At 41.5% G+C, this 24,472-nt stretch overlaps 2 protein-coding genes across 6 annotated transcripts in view; one reads left to right on the forward strand and one right to left on the reverse strand.

The window, feature by feature from the left end:
• LOC127555970 (tumor necrosis factor receptor superfamily member 14-like) overlaps window positions 1-24,472 on the forward strand; it is a 659,215-nt gene that overhangs the window by 589,870 nt on the left and 44,873 nt on the right. Inside the window, exons 1-2 of one of the 2 annotated variants that reach the window (XM_051988753.1) lie at window positions 15,240-15,359; window positions 23,849-24,400. In XM_051988753.1, coding sequence (XP_051844713.1) covers window positions 24,322-24,400 — 79 coding nt within the window. In that variant the 5' untranslated portion in view covers window positions 15,240-15,359; window positions 23,849-24,321. Of the gene's footprint in view, window positions 15,360-17,443; window positions 17,741-23,848; window positions 24,401-24,472 lie in introns of those variants that run through there. The other variant, XM_051988752.1, reaches the window with a different exon arrangement.
• PRXL2B (peroxiredoxin like 2B) overlaps window positions 1-24,472 on the reverse strand; it is a 235,211-nt gene that overhangs the window by 155,390 nt on the left and 55,349 nt on the right. The gene's annotated exons all lie outside the window — the stretch shown is intronic.

The following is a 24,472-nucleotide window of genomic DNA, read 5'->3' on the forward strand; positions in this document are numbered from 1 at the left end:
GACCTGCAACATGGGCACAGGATGGTAGTTGGGGGCACCGAACGCCGATATATATGTTAAATTGGTTGATTAGGCTACAGGCAGTCCTAGAGACAATAACCAACCAAACCGCTCAAGCCTTAGACTTACTGGCTGATCAGGCAACTCAGACAAGGGAAGCAGTGTTACAACATCGGCTAGTCTTAGACTATTTGCTAGCAGAGGAAGGAGGGGTCTGTGGGAAACTGAATTTGTCCACCTGCTGTATGCAAATTGATGATAATGGGCAAATTGTTAAGGAAATCACGAAGAACATCCGTAAGATTGCACATGTACCCGTGCAGGTTTGGAAATCTCCCTTTGGTACTGGCTGGGGGTCATGGTTTGGTGGAAGCTGGTGGAAACAACTGTTGGGATATGGGTTAATAGTTATAAGTGGAATCATTCTGTTGCCACTGTGTCTACCCTGTATGATTACATTGGTGACGAAAATAGTTCGGAGGTCACTGTCAAGAATCTTACAGACAGAGGATGCCATTAAAATGATGATTTTACAAAAGGAGGGATGGGAGGCAGTAGCAGGGGATGATTCTGATGAGGAGATTAACAAACAATGTGTAGAAATGTTAATCGAATTTGACCACAATGTTAGTTCTTCATGAGGAAATATATATATATATATATATATTTATTTATGAGAGGGGATTGTGTGGAAAGGTGAAGAATTACAGATTAAGCACTTATTGATCAGAGACTGTTAACTAAAGTAGATCAGGCCTATAGGCCTCAGTCACGTGATTTTAGATGAGACCTGGACTGCATTCCATTGTCCAAAGAAGGAATTAAGTGGCCAAAACTGTATATCACCTTTTTCACTACATTCCACTGACCAAATAGGGGGATAAAGGTTTATGTAACCAATCACAGCCTATAGAAGGTGGGATTTTGGGGGTTCTTTGTCTGAAATGTATAAAAGTTGTAAGCATCTTCAAGTGAATGACTCTCCTCCTGTGGGTATCTTTGCTGTCTTTTCGGGCCCACAGGCCAGGACGGTCCGCTTCTCGAGATTCTAATAAATTCTTTCTGTACATCATTTGGAGTGACTCCTGAGTAGTCAGTTTGGGTAAGTGCAATTGCCCCAAACGTGGGGTCAAAACCTCTAATGGCTGACCCAGGGTCATTTTGGAGGCTTCCTCAATTAACAGGGCTGTGGCAGCCACTGCTCTGAGACAGGAAGGCCATCCTAGGGAGACTGAGTCCAGCTTCTTTGAAAAATAAGCCACGGGTCTGGGGTGGGGCACCCTAGAAGCTGAGTAAGGTCTCCCAACACCTGTCCATGCCTCTCATCTACATAAGAGTGAAAGGTTTCTGTAAGTTAGGCAGGGCAAGAGCAGGAGCAGAGGTCAGTTTGGCTTTCAGGGTTTTAAAAGCTTTGACCTGCTCCGGTCCCCATTCAAGAGGAAGGTTATCAGGACCTTGAATAGAATCATAGAGGGGACTGGCAATAATCCCAAAATTAGGAATCCAGATCCTGCAGAAGCCAGCCATGCCGAGAAAGGTTCTCAACTGCTTTTCTGAGGCAGGTTCTGGGAGGCTTAAAATAACCTGTTTCCTCTCCTCTGTTAGAGATCAAAAGGTGGGGATGAGATTGTGACCCAAATATTTGACTGACTGGAGGGCAATGTGGGCCTTTGGTAGGGAAACTCTGTACCCCCTCGAGGCTAGAAAGTTTAAGGTCTTTGTGGCCGCTGTCAGAGACTCCTCTCTGGTCGGGCTGCAAAGTAATAGATCATCCACATATTGTATAAGACTGCTGCTGGCCAGATTAAAGTCCCACAGCTCTTTAGCTAGGGCTTGGCCAAATAAATGTGGGCTGTCCCGAAAGCCCTGGGGCAATACAGTCCAAGTTAGCTGATGGGGAAGTTCCCTTGTCTCAGCCCATTCAAAGACAAAAAGGAATCTCAAGTCCTCATGCAGAGGGATACAGAAAAAGGCATCTTTAAGGTCCAGGGTAGAAAACCATCGTGTATTCCCTGGAATTTGTGTGAGAATTGTATACAGGTTGGCCACTATGGGATGGATTGGGACAACAGCTTCATTTATTGCCCTAAGATCCTGCATTAGCCAGTAAATCTCCGTTGGGCTTTCTGACAGGGAGTATCAGAGTATTACAAGGGGAGTGGCAGGGAATCAGGAGTTTGAACTTGAGGAATTTGTCAATCAAAGGCCGAAGCCCTATCCTATCTTCCCGCTTAATTGGGTATTGGCGCCTGTGAGGAAATACACTAGGATCCCTTAATCTGACAAGGGCTGGACTGGCCTGCGTGGCTCTCCCAGGGATGCCCTGGTCCCACACGGAAGAGTACCCCCCCCCCCAGATTTCACAGGGAATGTGGGGAGGGGAGGTCTGAAGAGGAGTGCACAGAGATTATCTGGAGGCCTCACCAGAGAGAACTGGGCTTCCAGTTTCATCATCAAGTCCCAACCCATTAATGAGCTGGGGCAGGAAGGGATAATTAAAAATGAATGTGGAAACAATAGATCACCAATCACCAAGGCGGGGGAAGTTTTCCAAACCATGTCTAAGTTTCCCTTCAATGCCCATCACCTTATGGGAGGAGGGGCGAGTAGGACCCGAGTGCTCGAGCCAAACAGAGAAAGAAGCCCCCATGTCAAAGAAGAAAGAGACTGGCCCACTTCCTATGTCCAAGGTCACTCTAGGCTCGGCTTCGCTGATGGAGATAGGGGGACCATAGCCAAGCTCAGGGCCCCGGCAGTCCAGGCCTGGAAAGGCCTGGAGGGAGAGGCTGGGGGCCGTGGTCCTCCCCTTCTCTGTGCAGTCGCTCTTCCGGTGTCCTTCCTGCCTGTATCTGGGGTAAGGGCCTGGAGGCTGGCTCTTCTGAGGGCAATTTCTTGCCCTATGACCGGGCTGATTGCACCTGAAGCACAAGCTTTGGGGACCCTGGGAAATGGCGACAGCCAGAGATTGGGCGTACTCTCTGTTCCTTGCTCTGACTTTTCGGTCCTCCTCCCGATCTCTGTTGTTAAATACCCCAAAGGCGATTTCCACTGATTGATTCATGGGAGTCTGGGGCCCTAGTTCCAATTTCTGCAGCTTCTGTCTGATATCTAAGGAAGACTGACTGATAAAATGCATGCTGAGGACAGCAGTCCCCTCTGGGGAAGTAGGATCTAGGTTAGTATATTTCCTAATGGCTTCTACCAGGCGCCCCTGAAATAAAGCGGGATTCTTGTCAGCTGCTTGGGTGACTTCTCTCAGCTTATCATAATTCACCTGCTTTTTAATCCCCGTTTTCATACCCTCAACGAGGCAGATTGGGAAATGGTCCCTTTTCTCTCTATCCCCGCTCCCCTCCTGATAGTTCCACCTGGGGTCTGCGACAGGCACTGCTGCAGCCCCTGCCTGATATCTACCAGGGGAGATGAAGGCCAACTCATCTCCATACTTCTGGTCCAGGTCCCAGATCCTCTTTTTCTCCTCTATGATACAACAAGTCGAGAGAAGGATGTTAACATCTCCCCAGGACAGATCGTACTGGAGAGTAACAGCTCTAAATGCCTCATTGAACTTAGTGAGATCCTCAGAATATCTGCCCAGTTTCTCCTTAATCTGGCAAAAATCCAACATGGAGAAGGGCTCCTGCACTCTAAGCATCCCCACCCACCCACCCACCCAGGGCTGGCCACTTCCTTTAGGGGGCAAAGTTTAGAAGAGGTCCCCGACCCAGAGTCCCAAGCCACAGCTGTGAGGTAATCAGGCTCTGGGGGAGGTGCAGGAGGGTGGAGGCTTGGAGCCAGGGCAGCCAGGAGGAGGAGGAGAAAGAGGTGGAGGAGGTAGGAGGGAGCAAGAAGAGAAGAGAATGCCGCTTCTCATCTGAGAAGGGTTAAGCAATGCAGAAGCCTCAGCCCCAAAGTCCAGCTCTGGGGGAGAGGAAGGAGGGAGAGGTCGGAAAGTGTGAGATCCTGGGTCCTCCTTCTGGTAAGGAGGTGGCTTTGGAGGCGAATTAGGAGAGGCCTGCAGAGGGCCGGGGAGGCGGAGCAGATGCTCCCTGTGCCTCCAAAGGAGTAGGAAGGAGAGAGTCATTCAGAAGATCAGCTTCTTTATCCATTTCCTCCACAATAGACTTAGCCAGCAACATCCTGCAAATTAACTGTGATTCAGGATTCTGGGAAAGGGCCATGAAGGCCTGGATATAAGGAATTTCCATCCATTTCTCTCATTTCTTGCAAAATAAGTCCAATTCTCTAATGGTGGTGAAACTGATAGCGCCATTAACTGGCCATGCCTTGTGGCTGTCTAACTTATAGTAAGGCCAGACGGTATTACAAAAATGGACGTGCCTTTTCGTCCTTTAAGTCTTTTAAGCCCAATTTGTTCCTATTTCTCAGGAGATAGCCCAATGGAGAATCTCTAGGGATGGAAGAGAAAAACTGACCCATTTTTGCCACAAGCCTGAACAACCTTACAGTTCTATAGCGTAACCTTTCTAGACATCTCAAGAAAGGTGTCAACGAAAGGCCCTCTTGTAAGAAGACAATTTGTCCAAACAAAAAAACAGGATTTCATCCCCCACAGCATCCTATGGGTGACTAATTTCCTCGACCAGACTCTCAGAGTCTGTCAGCAGCTTAGGTTATAACCCCCGGGGAACCACAGCTGCCCCTCGCTATAGAAGAAATTATAGTGGGCTTCTTACCTCAGTAACAAGACATCCACGTACAGGGCCACCAAATGATGAGGTATGGATCGTGGCAGGAAAATGGGTTGGTCTCCTAGTTCTCCAGAACACCAAGTTAGGGCAGGTTCACAGCAAGAAACGCTACACAAAAGGCTGTAATAAGAAAAGGCTTTTATTAAAGAGAGAGATACCAAGATGTTCTCTTGGTGGACAATGTCAAAGAATTGCCAAAAGACATTTTCTCTGGGCTTACTCTTATATAGAAAGAAAACAATTTGGATTTTACATCCAAAAGGAACATACTGAGATTGGGTGTGGGAAAGGAGTCTTTCCCAGGGAATGTAGGTTTTGCATCCAAAAGGTACATAATATCTGTGGGAACAGAATCTTTCCCAGGGAATGTAGGTTTTGCATCCAAAAGGTGCATAATGTGTGGGAACAGAGTCTTTCCCAGGGAATGCAGATGCTCTTCTGGGCCAGGCTGCATTGTCTTCATCATCTATATGTTGTGATTGGTCACATAAGCTTGTATTCCTCTATTTGGTCAGTGGAATGTAGTAGACAAGGTGATATACAGCCTCTTCAGCCACATATATGTTTTTAATCCCTTCTTTGGACAACGGAAAGTAGTCCAGGCTTATCTAAAATCACATGACTCCAGAGAAGTCGAAACTGAGGCCTATAAGCTTGATCTTCTTTAGCTAACAAATCTCTGATCAATATGTGCTTAATCTGTACATTTTTTACCTTTTCACACAGTAAGAACTCCCAAAGCCTGCCCATACCTCTCATCCCCATACAGGGTGAAAGGCTTCTGTAGCAAGGGCAGGGGCAGGTCAGTTTGGCTTTCAGGGTTTTAAAAGCCTTGACCTGATCAGGTCCCTATTCAAGAGGAAGGTTATTGGGACCTTCAATAGAATCACAGAGAGGTCCGGCAATAATCACCAAATTAGGAATCCAGATCTTACAGAAGTCAGTCATGCCTAGAAAGGTACGCAGCTGCTTCTTTGAGGCAGGGTCTGGGAGGCTTAAATTAGCCTGTTTCCTCTCCTCAGTTACAGAGCCAGAGGTGGGGGTGAGATTGTGACCCAAAGATTTGATAGCTGGCGGGCAATGTGGGCCTTTGGTAGGGAGACCCTGTAGCCTCTTGAGGCTAGAAAATTTAAGGTCTTTACGGCCACTGTCAGAGACTTCTCTCTGGTCGGGCTGCAGAACAAAATATCATCTACTTATTGTATAAAACTGCTGCTGGACAGCTTAAGGTCTCACAAATCTTTAGCTAAGGTTTGCTCAAACAAGTGTGGACTGTCCTGAAAGCCTTGGGACAGAATGGTCCAAGTTAGCTGATGGGGGAGTTCCCCGAGCTTGGCCCATTCAAAAGCAAAAAGGAACCCTGAGTCCTTATGCAAAGGAATGCAGAAAAAGGCATCTTTAAGGTCCAGGGTGGCAAACTATTGTGTATTCCCTGGAAACTGCATGGGAATCATATATGAATTGGGCACGATGGGATGAATGGGAATGATCACTTCATTAATCGCCCTAAGTTCCTGCATTAGGTGGTAGTGCTTTCCTGACAGAAAGATTCAGAGTATTACAACAGGGGGAGTGGCAGGGAATCAGCAGTTTGAATTTAAGGAACGTGTCAATCAGAGGCTGTAACCCTATCCTGTCTTCCTGCTTATTTGGGTAGTAACGCCTATGGAGAAATACACTAGAATCTCACAGCTTAATGAGGGCTGGGGTGGCATGTGTGGCTCTTCCAGGGATGCCCTGTTCCCACACGCAAGAGTCTAATTCCTCCCAGATTTCACAGGGAATTGGGGGAGAGAGGGCGGGTCCTGGAGAGGAGCACAAAGAGATAATTTGGAGGTTTGAGCAGAGAGAATTGGGCTACCAGTTTCATCATCAAATCTCTACCCATCAATGGGTTCATGTCTTCAGACACTTTCCTATAAGCCTCAGTTTCTCTATCTAGGAAATAGGGATAATAATTTGTCTATGTAGTTGTTTTCATAGTGTCTGCCTGATTTGACTGTGTGCTTCTTGATAGTAGAGGCTACTTTTCAGTTTTGCAGATCACACAGATCTGGGATGAAAAGTTACATTACTGGATGACAGAATCCAAAAAGATATATATATTTTTATTATAGCTTTTTGTTTACAAGATATATGCATGGGTAATTTTTCTTTTTTTCCCCCCTGTTCTCATTCTTTTTTATATATATATATATAGCTTTTTATTTACAAGTTATATGCATTGGTAATTTTACAACATTGACAATTGCCAAACCTTTTGTTCCAGTTTTTCCCCTTCCCCCCATCCCCTCCCCCGATGGCAGGTTGGCCCATACATGTTAAGTATGTTAAAGCATATATGTCCTAACAGTTATTTTGCTTACAAAAAGAATCAGACTCTGAAATAGTGTACAATTAGCCTGTGAAGGAAATAAAAAATGCAGGTGGACAAAAAGAGAGGGATTAGGAATTCTATGTAGTGCTTCATAATCATCTCCCAGAGTTCTTTCCCTGGGTGTAGCTGGTTCAGTTCATTACTGCTCTATTGGAACTTACTGAAGAGGGCCACGTCCATCAGAATACATCCTCATACAGTATTGTTGTTGAAGTATATAATGATCTCCTGGCCCTGCTCATTTCACTCAGCATCAGTTCATGTAAGTCTCTCCAGGCCTTTCTGAAATCCTCCTGCTGGTCATTTCTTAGCAAACAATAATATTTCATAATATTCATATGCCACAATTTATTCAGCCATTCTCCAACTGATGGGCATCCACTCAGTTTCCATGGGAGGGTTAGTTGACCAGATTCTCAGCCCTGCAACTTTGGGGGGAAATAACAACAGTTCAGTTTAACCCCACTTCTCTAGTGCCAAGACATTGAGGTAGGAGTCAAGAACACATGGATTTATGTCTTCAGACACTTTTCTATAAGCCTCAGTTTCTGTATCTAAGAAAGAGGGATAATAATTTGTCCTTGTATCTTGTTTATGTGTAGTTATTCTCATGATGTCTCCCTGATTTGACTGTATGCTTCTTGATAGTCGAGGCTGCTTTTCACTTTTGCAGATCACACAGAGCTGGGAGAAATAGCCACATTACTGGATGATAGAATACCAAAAGATAGTGCCTGGCTAGGTTATCAGGTAAGGAAAAATAATGTTTATGCTAAATCATTTGATTATTAATATTACTTTGTAATGTTCCCTTCTCAGTCAAAAGCCTTCTCTTGTGCCAACTTTAGTTAATTCTAGCTAAGAAACTTAGCTAGAAACCTACATTTCTCTTCTTAATGGACAAGACCCAGTCTGAGTTAGATCCCTGTCTAGGGAGGATTCATTTCTATTCTTGTTCCTTTTATTAGAGTTTGGGGCAGCCTAGTTCATGACAGAAAAAGGAAAGCAGGGAAGAACCTGTTCAGGGTCCCCAGAATAATAGAAGAAGCTGAAAATCCATGATCCAACTGTTCCCAAGCTGACATGGAACCATGAATGGCTAATCTTTGAGGCTAACCATCCACCCAATTCTGAATCTAAGTTTCTCTTCTTTTGCCTTCTCTTTTCTCCTTTAACTCCTTCTCTTTTTAACTTCCATGTATGAAAATGTTAAGGTACAGCAGCATACCAGGTACAAAGGTGGGATAAGATTGAGATGTAGAAGTGGCAGAAGTGGAACAGGGCTAAAGGACTAGTCCCAGTGTCATCCTACTTTTAAACTAATGCCAGTTCTTGTCTGCCCCCATTCATCTCAGCTGCTCCATCCAATTTTTACATATTAAAAATAATTTTCTCAATTAACAAAAAAAAAATTTCCTTTCCCTTCCATCATGTTTAAAATACGACACACACATATACTATACCAAACACACACACACACACACACACACACACACACACACACACACACACACACACACACACATCTTTCTGAATCTTGGTCTCCTGATTCTCAGGCTGGGGCTTTCCAAATGGTCTTTCTTGGTGGTCTCCTGGCTAGCAGCTCCTTCAGATCTCTTACCAAGCACATCTTACTGAATATTTGTTTGTTTTTTGGATTGATTCAGTTGTTCCATTAATTTAAACATTATGAAGTGCCTATACAATGTGAACAGGACTGTGCTAGTTACTAAGGGTCACAAAATAAATCACAAGAAGGGTGAACCTGGGCAAACCATTTGATCCTGTCTGCCACATTTCCCTTACCTATCCAGCTGACAGACTGACATTCCTAAAAAACTGCTCTGATTGCATGACACCCCTACTCAAAAAAAAAAATACAGGGGGCTCTTATTGCCTCTAAAATAATATTGAAAACTCACTAGCCTAGCACTTGAAAGTCATTACTGCCTACCATTACCCCTCCATTTCAGCCAACTGGCCAACTTTCTGTTCTCAGTTCATGGTACTCCATCCTCTGACTCCTTGCTGTGGCACAAGAGTATACAAAGTCCTTCCTTTATGGCTGCAGTGTCCTTCTCTGATCCAGTCATTAGTCTTCTCTTCCTCTTGAAATGACTTTGTATTATTATCCATGGACTTAATCTAGAATCAGATCGCATCTCTCCGATGGAACATAGGTTCCTTGAGGAGAGTCACCAGGTCGTAGTGATAACTGTGTTTTTTGAGAGGCACCCTTTCCCATTATTTCAGCTATGACATTTTCAGAACTAAGACCTTGCTTATAATTAGACAGGATCCTTGAAGAAGGGGACTATTCTTCATGGTGATCCTCATCATTTCTTTTTTCACCTTCATTCACTTACTCTTTTCTCTGGGACATTTTAAAATTCACTCATTACTCTACTCGTTTATTTATTAGCTCTAATTAAATCCAATAAGCATTTATTAAATGTCTACTTAATGTTGTAGTAGGGGCTAAAATATAAAGAGAAAATGAAAAAGCAATTCTTGACCTCACCAAGTTTACATCCTAATGGGAGATACCCTTTCTAATTAGAAAATTATCCATAAGATCACATTAGAGAAACCTAACTCCAACACTGAGGGTATCTAGAAAGGTGTGGGAGTTGGCTTATCAACCCAGTCTCATTCACACTGATCCTGAGATGCCAAGAAAAGGTGGGGTGCAAGAACCTGAGCTGAGCTAAGAGGTACCACAGAAATCTCCTTTTCAGATGTAACGTACATCTCTGCCCACAGGTTCAAATTATGGGGCAGATTCTCCAATTGATAAATGGTCAAATATGAACAATTTTCAGATGAGGAAATTAAAACTATTTGTAGTCATATGAAAAGGTGCTCCAAATCATTATTGATCAGAGAAATGCAAGTTAAGACAACGCTGAGACAAATTAAGACACTACATACCTCTCTAATTGGCTAAGATGACAGGAAAAGATAATGACAAATGTTGGAGGGGATATGAGTAACAAAGTGGTGCAATGGAAAGAGTGCTGGACCTGGAGTCAGGAAGATCCGAGTTCTAATCTGCCTTCAGACACTTCCTAGCTGTGTAACTTTCTTTGCCTCCATTTCCTTATGTGTGAAAGGAGCCAGAGAAAGAATTGGCAAATCAGTCCAATAACTTTATCAAGAAAACCTCAAATGGGGGTTTTTAAAGAATTTTAAGTGACAAAACAGCAAAAAATAACAAGAGAAGAAAAAAAAATTAAGGTATCAAATACTACCTATAGAGCAGGGACCATTACATTGTCTCTGTGCCCCAGCACCTAGCTCACTACTTGCTGCCCCTTGTGGGCACTTAATGTAGAATGCCCATTGGTATTGGTAGGTCTGAAGAGATGGAAGAGAATGTAGACATATAGAAAGAAGAAATGTCTCACAGAAGAGAAAAGGAAAGACTTTTGACCCATATAACTCATACAGTGGAGCCTCACAAAAATGGAGGGTGGAGATTTTATGGACCCTTCAGTAAAACCCTGCAATTTGGGGTGAAAAGTATGGTCAAGTAGCTGTAATGGGCTGAGGCTTGAGTTGATGCACTGAGGTCCCAAGCACATGAGGCTAAATAGTAATTGGACCATACTCTATTAATATATAAGCTTGGAGAAAGAATGCCCCCCCCCCCGACTCTTTGTGCAAGTCCTGATGTGTTGTATAGGAAATGACGATTCTGGTGGGTGGAGGCAGGGGAGTGAAAAAGGAAGGGGAGGAGAGCTCAGATCTCTCTCTCTTGTTTCTCTTCTTCTTTTCGCTTTTGCTGCTTTCAACAACTTTTCTGTTTGTTTTCTCTTCTTCTTTTTGCTTTTTGCTGATGCAGTTGGGGTTAAGTCACATAACCAGGAATTGTTAAGTGTCTGAGGCTGGATTTGAACTCAGGTCCTCCTGACTTCAGGGCTGGTGCTCCACCCACTGAGCCATGGGTGCCAACAAGCCGTATTCACCTTGTCCATCGCAGAGAGATAGAGCAGACCCTTGAAACGAAGGAGAAGACCCAAGAAACATTGGGTGGTTCTGTTGCTGATTATGCGATTGAAAGAGTGTGGTAGTTATGGCATTTGACTCATGGACATAGAAAATCATTGGACTTCAAAACTCTCAGAAATCATTGGATTCTCTGAGACATTAGATTGTTGTAGGACTTTAAATCCCTCAGGAATCATTGGATTCTTTGAGACATAAGACTTGAAAGCCCTTAGGAATCATTGGATTCTCTGAGAAATGATATGACTATTACAGGACTTCAAAATCTGCTGGAATCATTGGATTCCCTAAGACATAAAAAGACTTTTGCTGGACTTCAAAAACTTGGGGGGATCATTGGATTCCCTGATATGTAAAGCAATGGACAATAGATTGGCTTTGGACTATCTCTTGGCTGCTGAAGAAGGTGTATGTGTGATTGCTGTTTACATACTCTCCTTCTAGGACTTCTGGCAATCTTTTACAACACAATGTTGATTTATATTGTTTGTTATATATATTGTTTGGGTGTATAATTCATATTTGTTACACCACATCAAGCCTGCACTGACTGTGGGGAGAGTCATCACTAATAGCCTCTGCATTGTTGCTATGTGCTTGTGTAATACTTCCCATGCTGATGGGTTTGTGCATAATAAGATCCTTGAGCCCAGAAACCTGCTAGCAACCCCCACTTCCCTTTGGTGCTTTTCATCTCCCTTCCTGAGATGTCAGGGAGGGCGTGATTATCTCCTTTTTAGTGCTTTCACCTCCCTTCCTGAGAAGTCAGGGGGGTCGTGATTACCTCCTTTTTGCTACTTTCACCTCCTTTCCTGAGAAGTCAGGGAAGGTGTGATCACCTCCCCTTGGGGGCTCTGACCTCCCTGAGGAGTCAGGGATGGCATGACCACCTGTGTTCTAAAACAAAAGAAAGCGGGAGATGTAATGGGCTGAGGCTTGAGTTGATGCACTGAGGTCCCAAGCACATGAGGCTAAATAGTAATTGGACCATACTCTATTAATATATAAGCTTGGAGAAAGAATGCCCCCCCCCCCGACTCTTTGTGCAAGTCCTGATGTGTTGTATAGGAAATGACGATTCTGGTGGGTGGAGGCAGGGGAGTGAAAAAGGAAGGGGAGGAGAGCTCAGATCTCTCTCTCTTGTTTCTCTTCTTCTTTTCGCTTTTGCTGCTTTCAACAACTTTTCTGTTTGTTTTCTCTTCTTCTTTTTGCTTTTTGCTGATGCAGTTGGGGTTAAGTCACATAACCAGGAATTGTTAAGTGTCTGAGGCTGGATTTGAACTCAGGTCCTCCTGACTTCAGGGCTGGTGCTCCACCCACTGAGCCATGGGTGCCAACAAGCCGTATTCACCTTGTCCATCGCAGAGAGATAGAGCAGACCCTTGAAACGAAGGAGAAGACCCAAGAAACATTGGGTGGTTCTGTTGCTGATTATGCGATTGAAAGAGTGTGGTAGTTATGGCATTTGACTCATGGACATAGAAAATCATTGGACTTCAAAACTCTCAGAAATCATTGGATTCTCTGAGACATTAGATTGTTGTAGGACTTTAAATCCCTCAGGAATCATTGGATTCTTTGAGACATAAGACTTGAAAGCCCTTAGGAATCATTGGATTCTCTGAGAAATGATATGACTATTACAGGACTTCAAAATCTGCTGGAATCATTGGATTCCCTAAGACATAAAAAGACTTTTGCTGGACTTCAAAAACTTGGGGGGATCATTGGATTCCCTGATATGTAAAGCAATGGACAATAGATTGGCTTTGGACTATCTCTTGGCTGCTGAAGAAGGTGTATGTGTGATTGCTGTTTACATACTCTCCTTCTAGGACTTCTGGCAATCTTTTACAACACAATGTTGATTTATATTGTTTGTTATATATATTGTTTGGGTGTATAATTCATATTTGTTACACCACATCAAGCCTGCACTGACTGTGGGGAGAGTCATCACTAATAGCCTCTGCATTGTTGCTATGTGCTTGTGTAATACTTCCCATGCTGATGGGTTTGTGCATAATAAGATCCTTGAGCCCAGAAACCTGCTAGCAACCCCCACTTCCCTTTGGTGCTTTTCATCTCCCTTCCTGAGATGTCAGGGAGGGCGTGATTATCTCCTTTTTAGTGCTTTCACCTCCCTTCCTGAGAAGTCAGGGGGGTCGTGATTACCTCCTTTTTGCTACTTTCACCTCCTTTCCTGAGAAGTCAGGGAAGGTGTGATCACCTCCCCTTGGGGGCTCTGACCTCCCTGAGGAGTCAGGGATGGCATGACCACCTGTGTTCTAAAACAAAAGAAAGCGGGAGATGTAATGGGCTGAGGCTTGAGTTGATGCACTGAGGTCCCAAGCACATGAGGCTAAATAGTAATTGGACCATACGCTATTAATATATAAGCTTGGAGAAAGAATGGCCCCCGCCCACTCTTTGTGCAAGTCCTGATGTGTTGTATAGGAAATGACGATTCTGGTGGGTGGAGGCAGGGGAGTGAAAAAAGTAGCCCCATTCATAACCCAATATGCTGAAAAAATAACACATGGAAAAAACATAGGATAGAGAAACTAACTTGTCCCAGCTCTGGAGAACTAGCTCCCAACATCCCACAATTCCTTGAAAAAATGATGAGAAATTATATTCTGAAGGACAAAGCTCTCACTTATAGAGGGCCTCACATGATATAAACCCCAACATATGGCAAAGGCTGTCATATTTTGTCTTAAAAGAAAGTTCTCAGAGGCTGTCTCCAAGAAAGGATGGGAATGACACCATTGCAGAATCCAACAACCCTTTCCCAGGACTCATAGTGGTAGGGACTAAGAAAAATAGAAACATATAGAGATGGGTTAGTTCCTGAACTTTGAACAAAAGATTTATGTGGACCAGGACACCATGCCACAAGACACTCTTAATTGTCTTCTAGGCAGCCAGTAACTTTCAGTCTTGTACTTGCCTAGTGAATACTGTCAGTCACTCACTCAGTCAACTTTCATTAAACACCTTCTGTGTACCAAGCCCTATCAGATTCTTCCATCTAAAGGAGACAAAGACTGTTTTCCCAATCCAGAGACTGAGATGTTAGCAAAGCTAACTCATACAAGGTCAGCGAGAGACTAGACAATTTGTCAGTTTATAAACTAGCCCCACAGAATTGGGGTGCTGGGGAACAGGACTCTATAAGGACTATTTATCACAGCCACCTATTGCCCATAGGAGAGTTAGTTGGAGTTTCCAATGAGCAGGTGGAGAGAGCTGAAAGGGGAGTATCTATGATGAGAAAAGTGAGAAAAAGAGACCATCAGTTGTACAGACTTTCTGATTTAGATATAGATACTGAACGTGTAAAGGAAACCATGTGGATTATTATAGGGCAGAAGAATTAAACTAGGCATCAACTCTGTTCATGCCCAAACCTGCTACAGAAATACAGAGATTATTACATTTAGCCCACAAGCCCCAAATATACTGGTAGCCAACCTGGAATGACGGCCAACTCAGATGTAGAAGCAAGTTTAGCAAAATTCTGGAATCAACCCATCCCAACTTCTAGCACCATTGTAAAGCAGAGAGATCGGTCAGGGACAAGAGAAGGATGCCTATTAGATCAGTCACTACACTAAAGTGTGATGTGATCAGTAATTAGAAGACACAGTTATAAATCTTATATAGTAATATTTGTCTAGGTGATAATGGGAAGCATTCTGTGAAAAATGTTTTTGATGTAATTGCATTTCTATTGATGTGCATGTAAATAACTATATGTTGAAAATGGTTTTTATTTTCTTTTATGTTCATTTATGTTTTATGTTATATTTATGCCTTGGCAAGGCTTGTTAATTGTGGTAGATATGGATACTTATAATTCAGTTGTGTTTTATATAGGGTGCTATTCATTTTATTGAAGCTGGATAGTTTTGCTTGGTTAATTAGCTATCAGTTTTAATTCATTGCTTGGTATGTACAAGCATATATATGAATGTATACATATACACACCTACATACACACATAAATATGCATCTATGTCCTCCAAAGAAGCAGGCAAAGAATTAGGCTAAAAGTTAGAAAGACTCTGATGCAAGTCTTGGGAGTTGCATGATGGGACACTGCTGTGTGTGTGTGTGTGTGTGTGTGTGTGTGTGTGTGTGTGATCAACTTCTCCCCAACTTCCATCTAAGAAAGATAAATTATTTACCAAGCTGAATTTTCACTCAGGGATTCATACAAAGGTGGGAGGGGTGGGGACACAGAACTGAAAACTCAGGTATCGGGACTTCCGGTTAAGATGGCGGAGAGGAGGCTCACAGTTGCATAAGCTCCGCACTTTCTCTCACTATCCACTTCATTACAAGCCTCTGAATCAATGCTTGACTGAAAAAAACCCACAAATAGTTACCAAGAGAAGCCATCCTTGAGATCCGCCAAGAAAGGTCTGTCTTTACTGGAGGGCTGGGGCGGTTTTAGATCGGGCGCAGGCGGCGGGCAGCGGCAGTGAGGGCACAGGAGCAGACTGGAGAGGGGGTGGAGAGTGATCGTAGCCGTCTCTGCGGGGAGAGCTTCGCTACAGGTTTGGATACTTTCCTCCGGCAGCAAGTCAACAGCCCAGCAGAGAAGCTAAAAAACCGGGGCTGAAGAATACAACCCCAAACAGCTGGAGTCTCTCGGGACCTGGCCGCCCCCCCCCTTCCCCCCCCCTCAGTGACTCAGGACGCTCTGGGATCTCAGAGCGCAGGTGCAGCACAGTCCTGCTAGTGCCTCACTGCTGCCCCTGCAGTCTGTAGAGGAAGCTCGATAACACACCCAGCCCCCCCCCCCAAAGAAAGACTCCAGTTTTTTCTGTTTTTCTTTGGTAGTTTGTCTCTGATTAATAGACAGAATGAGCAAGAAGCTGAAGAGGACTTTAACCCTTGACAGCTTCTACACAGATAGAGAGCAGACTCTAAATCCTGAGGAGACTAAAAACAGGCAGTCCCCAGGTGATTCCAAAGGAGGAGATTGTCTGTTCCTCAGCACAGATGAACCTCATAGAAGTGATTAAAAAGGCTCTCACAAGGGAGCTAGAAGAAAAATGGGGAAAGCAGAGTGAGGCTTGGGAAAAGGAGAGGGAGGCTTGGCAAAAGAGCCTGGAGAAAGTTAAAGAGAGAGTGGATAAAGAAGTAAAATCCTTGAAAAATAGGATTAGTGAACTGGAAACAGAAAACAGCTCTCTAAAAAACAAAATTGGCGAAATGGAAAAAAATTCCACAGAACAAAAGAACTCAATGGGACAATTAGAGAAAGATTTTAAAAAAGTGAGTGAAGAGAATACTTCACTGAAAATCAGAATTGAACAAGTGGAATTGAATGACTCGAGGAGACAAGAAGAATCAGTCAAGCAAATCCAAAAAAATCAAACAATGGAGAAAAATGTGAAATACCTTCTGGGGAAGACAACAGACCTGGAAAACAGATCCAGGAGAGACAATCTGAGAATCATTGGACTCCCAGAAAAACATGATGAAAAAAAGAGCCTGGACACTGTCTTCCAGGAAATTATCAAAGAGAACTGCCCAGAAGTCATAGGAACAGAGGAAAAAATAAACATTGAAAGGATTCATCGATCACCCACTGAAAGGGATCCTAAAATCAAAACACCAAGGAATATAGTGGCCAAATGCCAGAACCTTCAGATGAAAGAAAAAATATTGCAAGCGGCTAGAAAAACCCAATTCAAGTATCAAGGAGCCACAATAAGGATCACCCAGGATCTGGCAGCATCCACATTAAAAGATCGAAGGGCCTGGAATATGATATTCCGAAAGGCTAAGGAACTTGGTATGCAACCAAAAATAACTTACCCAGCGAGAATGAGCATCTTTTTCCAGGGAAGAAGATGGACATTCAACGAAGTAAGCGAATTTCATCTATTTCTGATGAAAAAACCAGAACTTAACAAAAAGTTTGATCTACAAATATAGAACTCAAGAGAAATCTAAAAAGGTAAAGATTAATCTTGGGAACTATATTTTGACTATATAGATGTATAAAGAATACATGTATACCTTGTTCTAGAAATTGATGTGGAAAGGACATTGTACCAGAAAAAGGGTAAAGTGGGGGTAGTACATCTCATGAAGAGGCATAGGAAACCTATTATATCTGAGAGAAAGAATGGAGGGGGATGAATATAGTGGGTATCTTACTGCCTTCAGAATTGGCTTTAAGTGAAAAATCTTAAGACATATTCAATCTATGGTGAAACTTCTCCCATCTCATTGAAAAGTGAGAAGGGAAAAGTGGAAAGGGAAGGAATAAGCTAAGCGGAAGGGAATATGGGAACTGGGAGGGAAAGGGGTAAGATTCCTGCTGTTATGAGTTACAAAGTAGTTAGAGAGAGAGAGCTTAGAGATTAAATCCTAGGATCCCAGGTCTGGAACAGGAAAAAATCCTGGGGGTTTTTAAGTTGTCTCCAGTCATCTAGCCAGTGAATGACAAAATCAAGATTACAGCCCACTTTTCCTGACATCCTGGATTATTCTCTCTTCCTTGCCTTCATTACCTTCCTTTTCCTTGCCCAAGGTACTTATCATGTTGATGGCTCATGCACTGGAGTGTACAGAGGACTTTATAAAGTGGACGGGGAGTGCTGTTACCCTTGCGATCCAGGTAGGTGAGAGAATTTCTTCCTCTAAGACAAATCATTCTCTTACTCTGGTAAATGGCTGCCTCTTCCAAGCTCTCTTCCTTTCTTCATGAGTCCATTCAAATTCTAGAATCATAGAATCTCAGAGTTTGAGGAACCATGAAGGGGAAGAGGGTGTTTAAGAGTTTAGAGAAATGATGGAGGTGCAATAAGAAGACCAACAATTTGATTTAGGCATTAAAAATGTGTGTGTGTGTGTGTGTGTGTATTTATGTAAAACATTTCCACATTGATCATGATGTAAAAGAAAACAGACCAAAAACCAAACCAGAAAGATAAAGTTTAAAAAAAATGTGCTTCAGTGTGAATTCAGATTGCATCGATTCTTCCTCTGGGGAGAGAGAACATTTTTTATCATAAGTCCTTCACACTTGTCTAGGATCTTTGTATTGCTACAAATAGCTAAGTCACTTTCAGTTAATCATGTTACATTATTATTTTTACTGTGTACAATGTTTTCATTTTGTATCAGTTTGAATGGAACTGATTGGGTGAAGATTTTTCACTTTGAGACTAAGTCACATGATCTTTATTTCCAGAATCAAGTCAGACGTTGATCGAGGTAAAACTGTGTCCCCTTTAATCTGTAAAATAATCCCTCTGAAATTGTGTCCCCTTCGATTCATGGTCTCCCAGACTCCAGAGAAGCTAGGAGAAGGCATATTTTCTGGACTGGGCCTTTCTAAGGCAAATCACCATCCCACCCCCATTGATCTTTTGGGAAACTGGGATCCCCATTCAGGAAGCCTTCAAAGTGATTTTCATTCAATTGGGAGATCTGGGTCTGATATTGAGTGTCTTGAAACTCCAAGTATTTAAGCTTGGGGGCATTGCCTTCTTTTCTTTTCTTTTTTTTTTTTAATAATTTTTTATTGATAGAAAGCATGCCAGGGTAATTTTTTGCAGCATTATCCCTTGCATTCATTTCTGTTCCGATTTTTCCCCTCCCTCCCTCCACCCCTTCCCCCAAATGGCAAGAGTCCTTTACATGTTGAATGGGTTGCAGTATATCCTAGATACAATATATGTGTGCAGAACCAAACAGTTTTCTTGTTGCACAGGGAGAATTGAATTCAGAAGGTATAAATAACCCGGGAAGAAAAACAAAAATGCAAGCAGTTTATATTCATTTCCAGTGTTCTTTCTCTGGGTGTAGCTGCTTCTGTCCATCTTTGATCAATTAAGGCTCTCTTTATCAAAGAGGTCCACTTCCATCAGAATACATCCTCAAACAGTATCGTTGTTGAGGTATATAATGATCTCCTGGTTCTGCTCATTTCACTCAGCATCAGTTCATGTAAGTCTCGCCAGTCCTCTCTGTATTCATCCTCTGGTCGTTCTTTACAGAACAATAATATTCCATAACATTCATATACCACAATTTACTCAACCATTCTCCAATTGATGGACATTCTTTCATTTTCCAGCTTCTAGCCACTACAAACAGGGCTGCCACAAACATTTTGGGATATACAGGTCCCTTTCCTTTCTTTAGTATCTCTTTGGGGTATAAGCCCAGTAGAAACATTGCTGGATCAAAGGGTATGCACAGCTTGATAACTTTTTGAGCATAGTTCCAAACTGCTCTTCAGAATTGGCTTTAAGTGAAAAATCTTAAGACATATTCAATCTATGGTGAAACTTCTCCCATCTCATTGAAAAGTGAGAAGGGAAAAGTGGAAAGGGAAGGAATAAGCTAAGCGGAAGGGAATATGGGAACTGGGAGGGAAAGGGGTAAGATGGGGGAGGAACTCTAAGGCGGGGGGAGGGACACTAAAAAGGGAGGGCTGTGAGAAGCAAGGGGTGCTCACAAGCTTAATACTTGGAAGGGGGGAAAGGGGAAAGAAGGGAGGAAAGCATAAACCGGGGTTAACAAGATGGCAAGTAATACAGAATTGGTCATTCTAACCATAAACGTGAACGGGGTAAACTCCCCCATAAAGAGGAAGCGGTTAGCAGAATGGATTAAAAGCCAGAATCCTACAATATGTTGTTTACAGGAAACACACCTGAAGCGGGGAGATACATGCAGGTTAAAGGTAAAAGGTTGGAGCAAAATCTACTATGCTTCAGGTGAAGTCAAAAAAGCAGGGGTAGCCATCCTGATCTCAGATCAAGCTAAAGCAAAAATTGACCTAATTAAAAGAGATAAGGAAGGACACTATATCTTGCTAAAGGGTAGCATGGATAATGAAGCACTATCTATATTAAACATATATGCACCAAGTGGGGTAGCATCTAAATTCTTAAAAGAGAAACTAAGAGAGCTGCAAGAAGAAATAGACAGTAAAACTATAATAGTGGGAGATCTTAACCTTGCACTCTCAGAATTAGATAAATCAAACCACAAAATAAATAAGAAAGAAGTCAAAGAGGTAAATAGAATACTAGAAAAGTTAGATATGATAGATCTCTGGAGAAAATGTAATGGAGACAGAAAGGAATACACTTTCTTTTCAGCAGTTCATGGAACCTATACAAAAATTGACCATATATTAGGACATAAAAACCTCAAACTCAAATGTAGTAAGGCAGAAATAGTAAATGCATCCTTTTCAGACCACGATGCAATGAAAATTACATTCAACAAAAAAGCAGGGGGAAGTAGACCAAAAAATAATTGGAAACTAAATAATCTCATACTAAAGAATGATTGGGTGAAACAGCAAATCATACACATAATTAATAACTTCACCCAAGAAAACGATAATAATGAGACATCATACCAAAATGTATGGGATGCAGCCAGAGCGGTAATAAGGGGAAATTTCATATCTCTAGAGGCCTATTTGTATAAAATAGAGAAAGAGAAGGTCAATGAATTGGGTTTGCAACTAAAAATGCTAGAAAAGGAACAAATTAAAAACCCCCAGTCAAACACTAAACTTGAAATTCTAAAAGTAAAAGGTGAGATCAATAAAATTGAAAGTAAAAAAACTATTGAATTGATTAATAAAACTAAGAGTTGGTTCTATGAAAAAACCAACAAAATAGACAAACCCTTAGTAAATCTGATTAAAAAAAGGAAAGAGGAAAATCAAATTGTTAGTCTTAAAAATGAAAAGGGAGAACTCACCACTAACGAAGAGGAAATTAGAGCAATAATTAGGAGTTACTTTGCCCAACTTTATGCCAATAAATTCGACAACTTAAAGGAAATAGAAAAATACCTCCAAAAATACAGCTTGCCCAAACTAACAGAGGAAGAAGTAAATATCCTAAACAGTCCCATCTCAGAAAAAGAAATAGAACAAACTATCAATCAACTCCCTAAGAAAAAATCCCCAGGACCAGATGGATTTATATGTGAATTCTACCAAACATTTAAAGAACAATTAACTCCAATGTTATATAAACTATTTGAAAAAATAGGGATTGAAGGAGTCCTACCAAACTCCTTTTATGACACAGATATGGTACTGATACCTAAACCAGGTAGGCTGACAACAGAGAAAGAAAATTATAGACCAATCTCCCTAATGAATATTGATGCTAAAATCTTAAATAAAATATTAGCAAAAAGATTACAGAAAATTGTCACCAGGATAATACACTATGACCAAGTAGGATTTATACCAGGAATGCAGCGCTGGTTCAATATTAGGAAAACTATTAGCATAATTGACTATATCAATAACCAAACAAACAAAAACCACATGATCATCTCAATAGATGCAGAAAAAGCATTTGATAAAATCCAACATCCATTCCTAATAAAAACACTTGAGAGCATAGGAATAAATGGACTTTTCCTTAAAATAGTCAGGAGCATATATTTAAAACCATCAGTAAGCATCATATGCAATGGGGAAAAACTGGAACCTTTCCCAGTAAGATCTGGAGTGAAGCAAGGTTGCCCACTATCACCATTATTATTTAATATCGTATTAGAAACACTAGCCTCGGCAATAAGAGTCGAGAAAGATATAAAAGGAATTAGAGTAGGCAATGAGGAAACCAAACTATCACTCTTTGCAGATGATATGATGGTATACCTAGAGAACCCCAGAGATTCTACCAAAAAGCTATTGGAAATAATTCATAATTTTAGCAAAGTAGCTGGCTACAAAATAAATCCCCATAAATCCTCAGCATTTTTATACATCACCAACAAAACCCAACAGCAAGAGATACAAAGAGAAATTCCATTCAGAATAACTGTTGATACCATAAAATATTTGGGAATCTATCTACCAAAGGAAAGTCAGGAATTATATGAGCAAAATTATAAAAAAGTCTCCACACAAATAAAGTCAGACTTAAATAATTGGAAAAATATTAAGTGCTCTTGGATCAGCCGAGCGAACATAATAAAGATGACAATACTCCCTAAACTAATCTATTTATTTAGTGCTATACCAATCAGACTTCCAAGAAAATATTTTATTGATCTAGAAAAAATAACAACAAAATTCATATGGAACAATAAAAAGTCGAGAATCTCAAGGGAATTAATGAAAAAAAAATCAAATGAAGGTGGCCTAGCTGTACCTGATCTAAAATTATATTATAAAGCAGCAGTCACCAAAACCATTTGGTATTGGCTAAGAAATAGATTAGTGGATCAGTGGAAAAGGCTAGGCTCACAAGACAGAATAGTCAATTATAGCAATCTAGTGTTTGACAAACCCAAAGCCCCTAACTTCTGGGAAAAGAATTCATTATTTGATAAAAACTGCTGGGATAATTGGAAATTAGTATGGCAGAAATTAGGCATGGACCCACACTTAACACCATATACCAAGATAAGATCAAAATGGGTCTATGACCTAGGCATAAAGAACGAGACTATAAATAAATTAGAGGAACATAGAATAGTTTATCTCTCAGACTTGTGGAGGAGAAAGAAATTTGTGACCAAAGATGAACTAGAGACCATTACTGATCACAGAATAGAAAATTTCGATTACATCAAATTAAAAAGCTTTTGTACAAATAAAACTAATGCAAACAAGATTAGAAGGGAAGCAACAAACTGGGAAAACATTTTCACAGTTAAAGGTTCTGATAAAGGCCTCATTTCCAAAATATATAGAGAACTGACTCAAATTTATAAGAAATCAAGCCATTCTCCAATTGATAAATGGTCAAAGGATATGAACAGACAATTTTCAGAGGATGAGATTGAAACTATTACCACTCATATGAAAGAGTGTTCCAAATCATTATTGATCAGAGAAATGCAAATTAAGACAACTCTGAGATACCACTACACACCTGTCAGATTGGCTAAGATGACAGGAAAAAATAATGATGAATGTTGGAGGGGATGCGGGAAAACTGGGACACTAATGCATTGTTGGTGGAGTTGTGAACGAATCCAACCATTCTGGAGAGCAATCTGGAATTATGCCCAAAAAATTATCAAATTGTGCATACCCTTTGATCCAGCAGTGTTTCTATTGGGCTTATATCCCAAAGAAATACTAAAGAAGGGAAAGGGACCTGTATGTGCCAAAATGTTTGTAGCAGCCCTGTTTGTAGTGGCTAGAAACTGGAAAATGAATGGATGCCCATCAATTGGAGAATGGCTGGGTAAATTGTGGTATATGAATGTTATGGAATATTATTGTTCTGTAAGAAATGACCAGCAGGATGAATACAGAGAGGACTGGCGAGACTTACATGAACTGATGCTAAGTGAAATGAGCAGAACCAGGAGATCATTATACACTTCGACAACGATATTGTATGAGGACATATTTTGATGGAAGTGGATTTCTTTGACAAAGAGACCTGAGTTTCAATTGATAAATGACGGACAAAAGCAGCTACACCCAAAGAAAGAACACTGGGAAACGAATGTAAACTATCTGCATTTTTGTTTTTCTTCCCGGATTATTTATACCTTCTGAATCCAATTCTCCCTACGCAACAAGAGAACTGTTCGGTTCTGCAAACATATATTGTATCTAGGATATACTGCAACATATCCAACATATAAAGGACTGCTTGCCATCTAGGGGAGGGGGTGGAGGGAGGGAGGGGGTAAAAAATCGGAACAGAAACGAGTGTCAATATAATGTAATTATTAAATAAAAAATTTAAAAAAAAAAAAAAAGAAAACTCAGGTATCTAGGAATACCCCAAATTCCAAACTTACCTTGCAGAAGTCAGGAGGGGAAAATTTCAACTATCTGTGACCTGCACAGGATCCGGGGGAGACTGTACCATGAGCTATAAGGTGCCTGAGAAATTTTACAAAAAGTTAGGGTGCATGAGATTGAGTTCAGGAAATTGGTCTGTGAGTAGGTGGAGTCACTGGAAACAGTGGGAGGAGGCCGTTTTTTCTTCCTTCCCCTTCTAGCCTTTATAAGATTCCTGCTGTTATGAGTTACAAAGTAGTTAGAGAGAGTTTAGAGATTAAATCCTAGGATCCCAGGTCTGGAACAGGAAGAAATCCCCCGGGGGTTTTCAAGTTATCTCCAGTCATCTAGCCAGTGAATGACAAAATCAAGATTACAATCCACTTTTCCTGACATCGTGGATTATTCTCTCTTTCTTGCCTTCATTATCTTCCTTTTCCTTACCCAAGGCACTCAACATGTTGATGGCTCATGCACTTGAGTGTGTGGGAGGACTTTATGAAGTAGACAGTAAGTGCTGCTACCCTTGCGATCCAGGTAGGTGAGATAATTTCTTCCTCTAAAACAAATCATTCTCTTACTCTGATAAATGGCTGCCTCTTCCAAGCT

Source organism: Antechinus flavipes, chromosome 3 (genome assembly GCF_016432865.1).
Source record: "Antechinus flavipes isolate AdamAnt ecotype Samford, QLD, Australia chromosome 3, AdamAnt_v2, whole genome shotgun sequence".
NCBI lineage: Eukaryota > Metazoa > Chordata > Mammalia > Dasyuromorphia > Dasyuridae > Antechinus > Antechinus flavipes.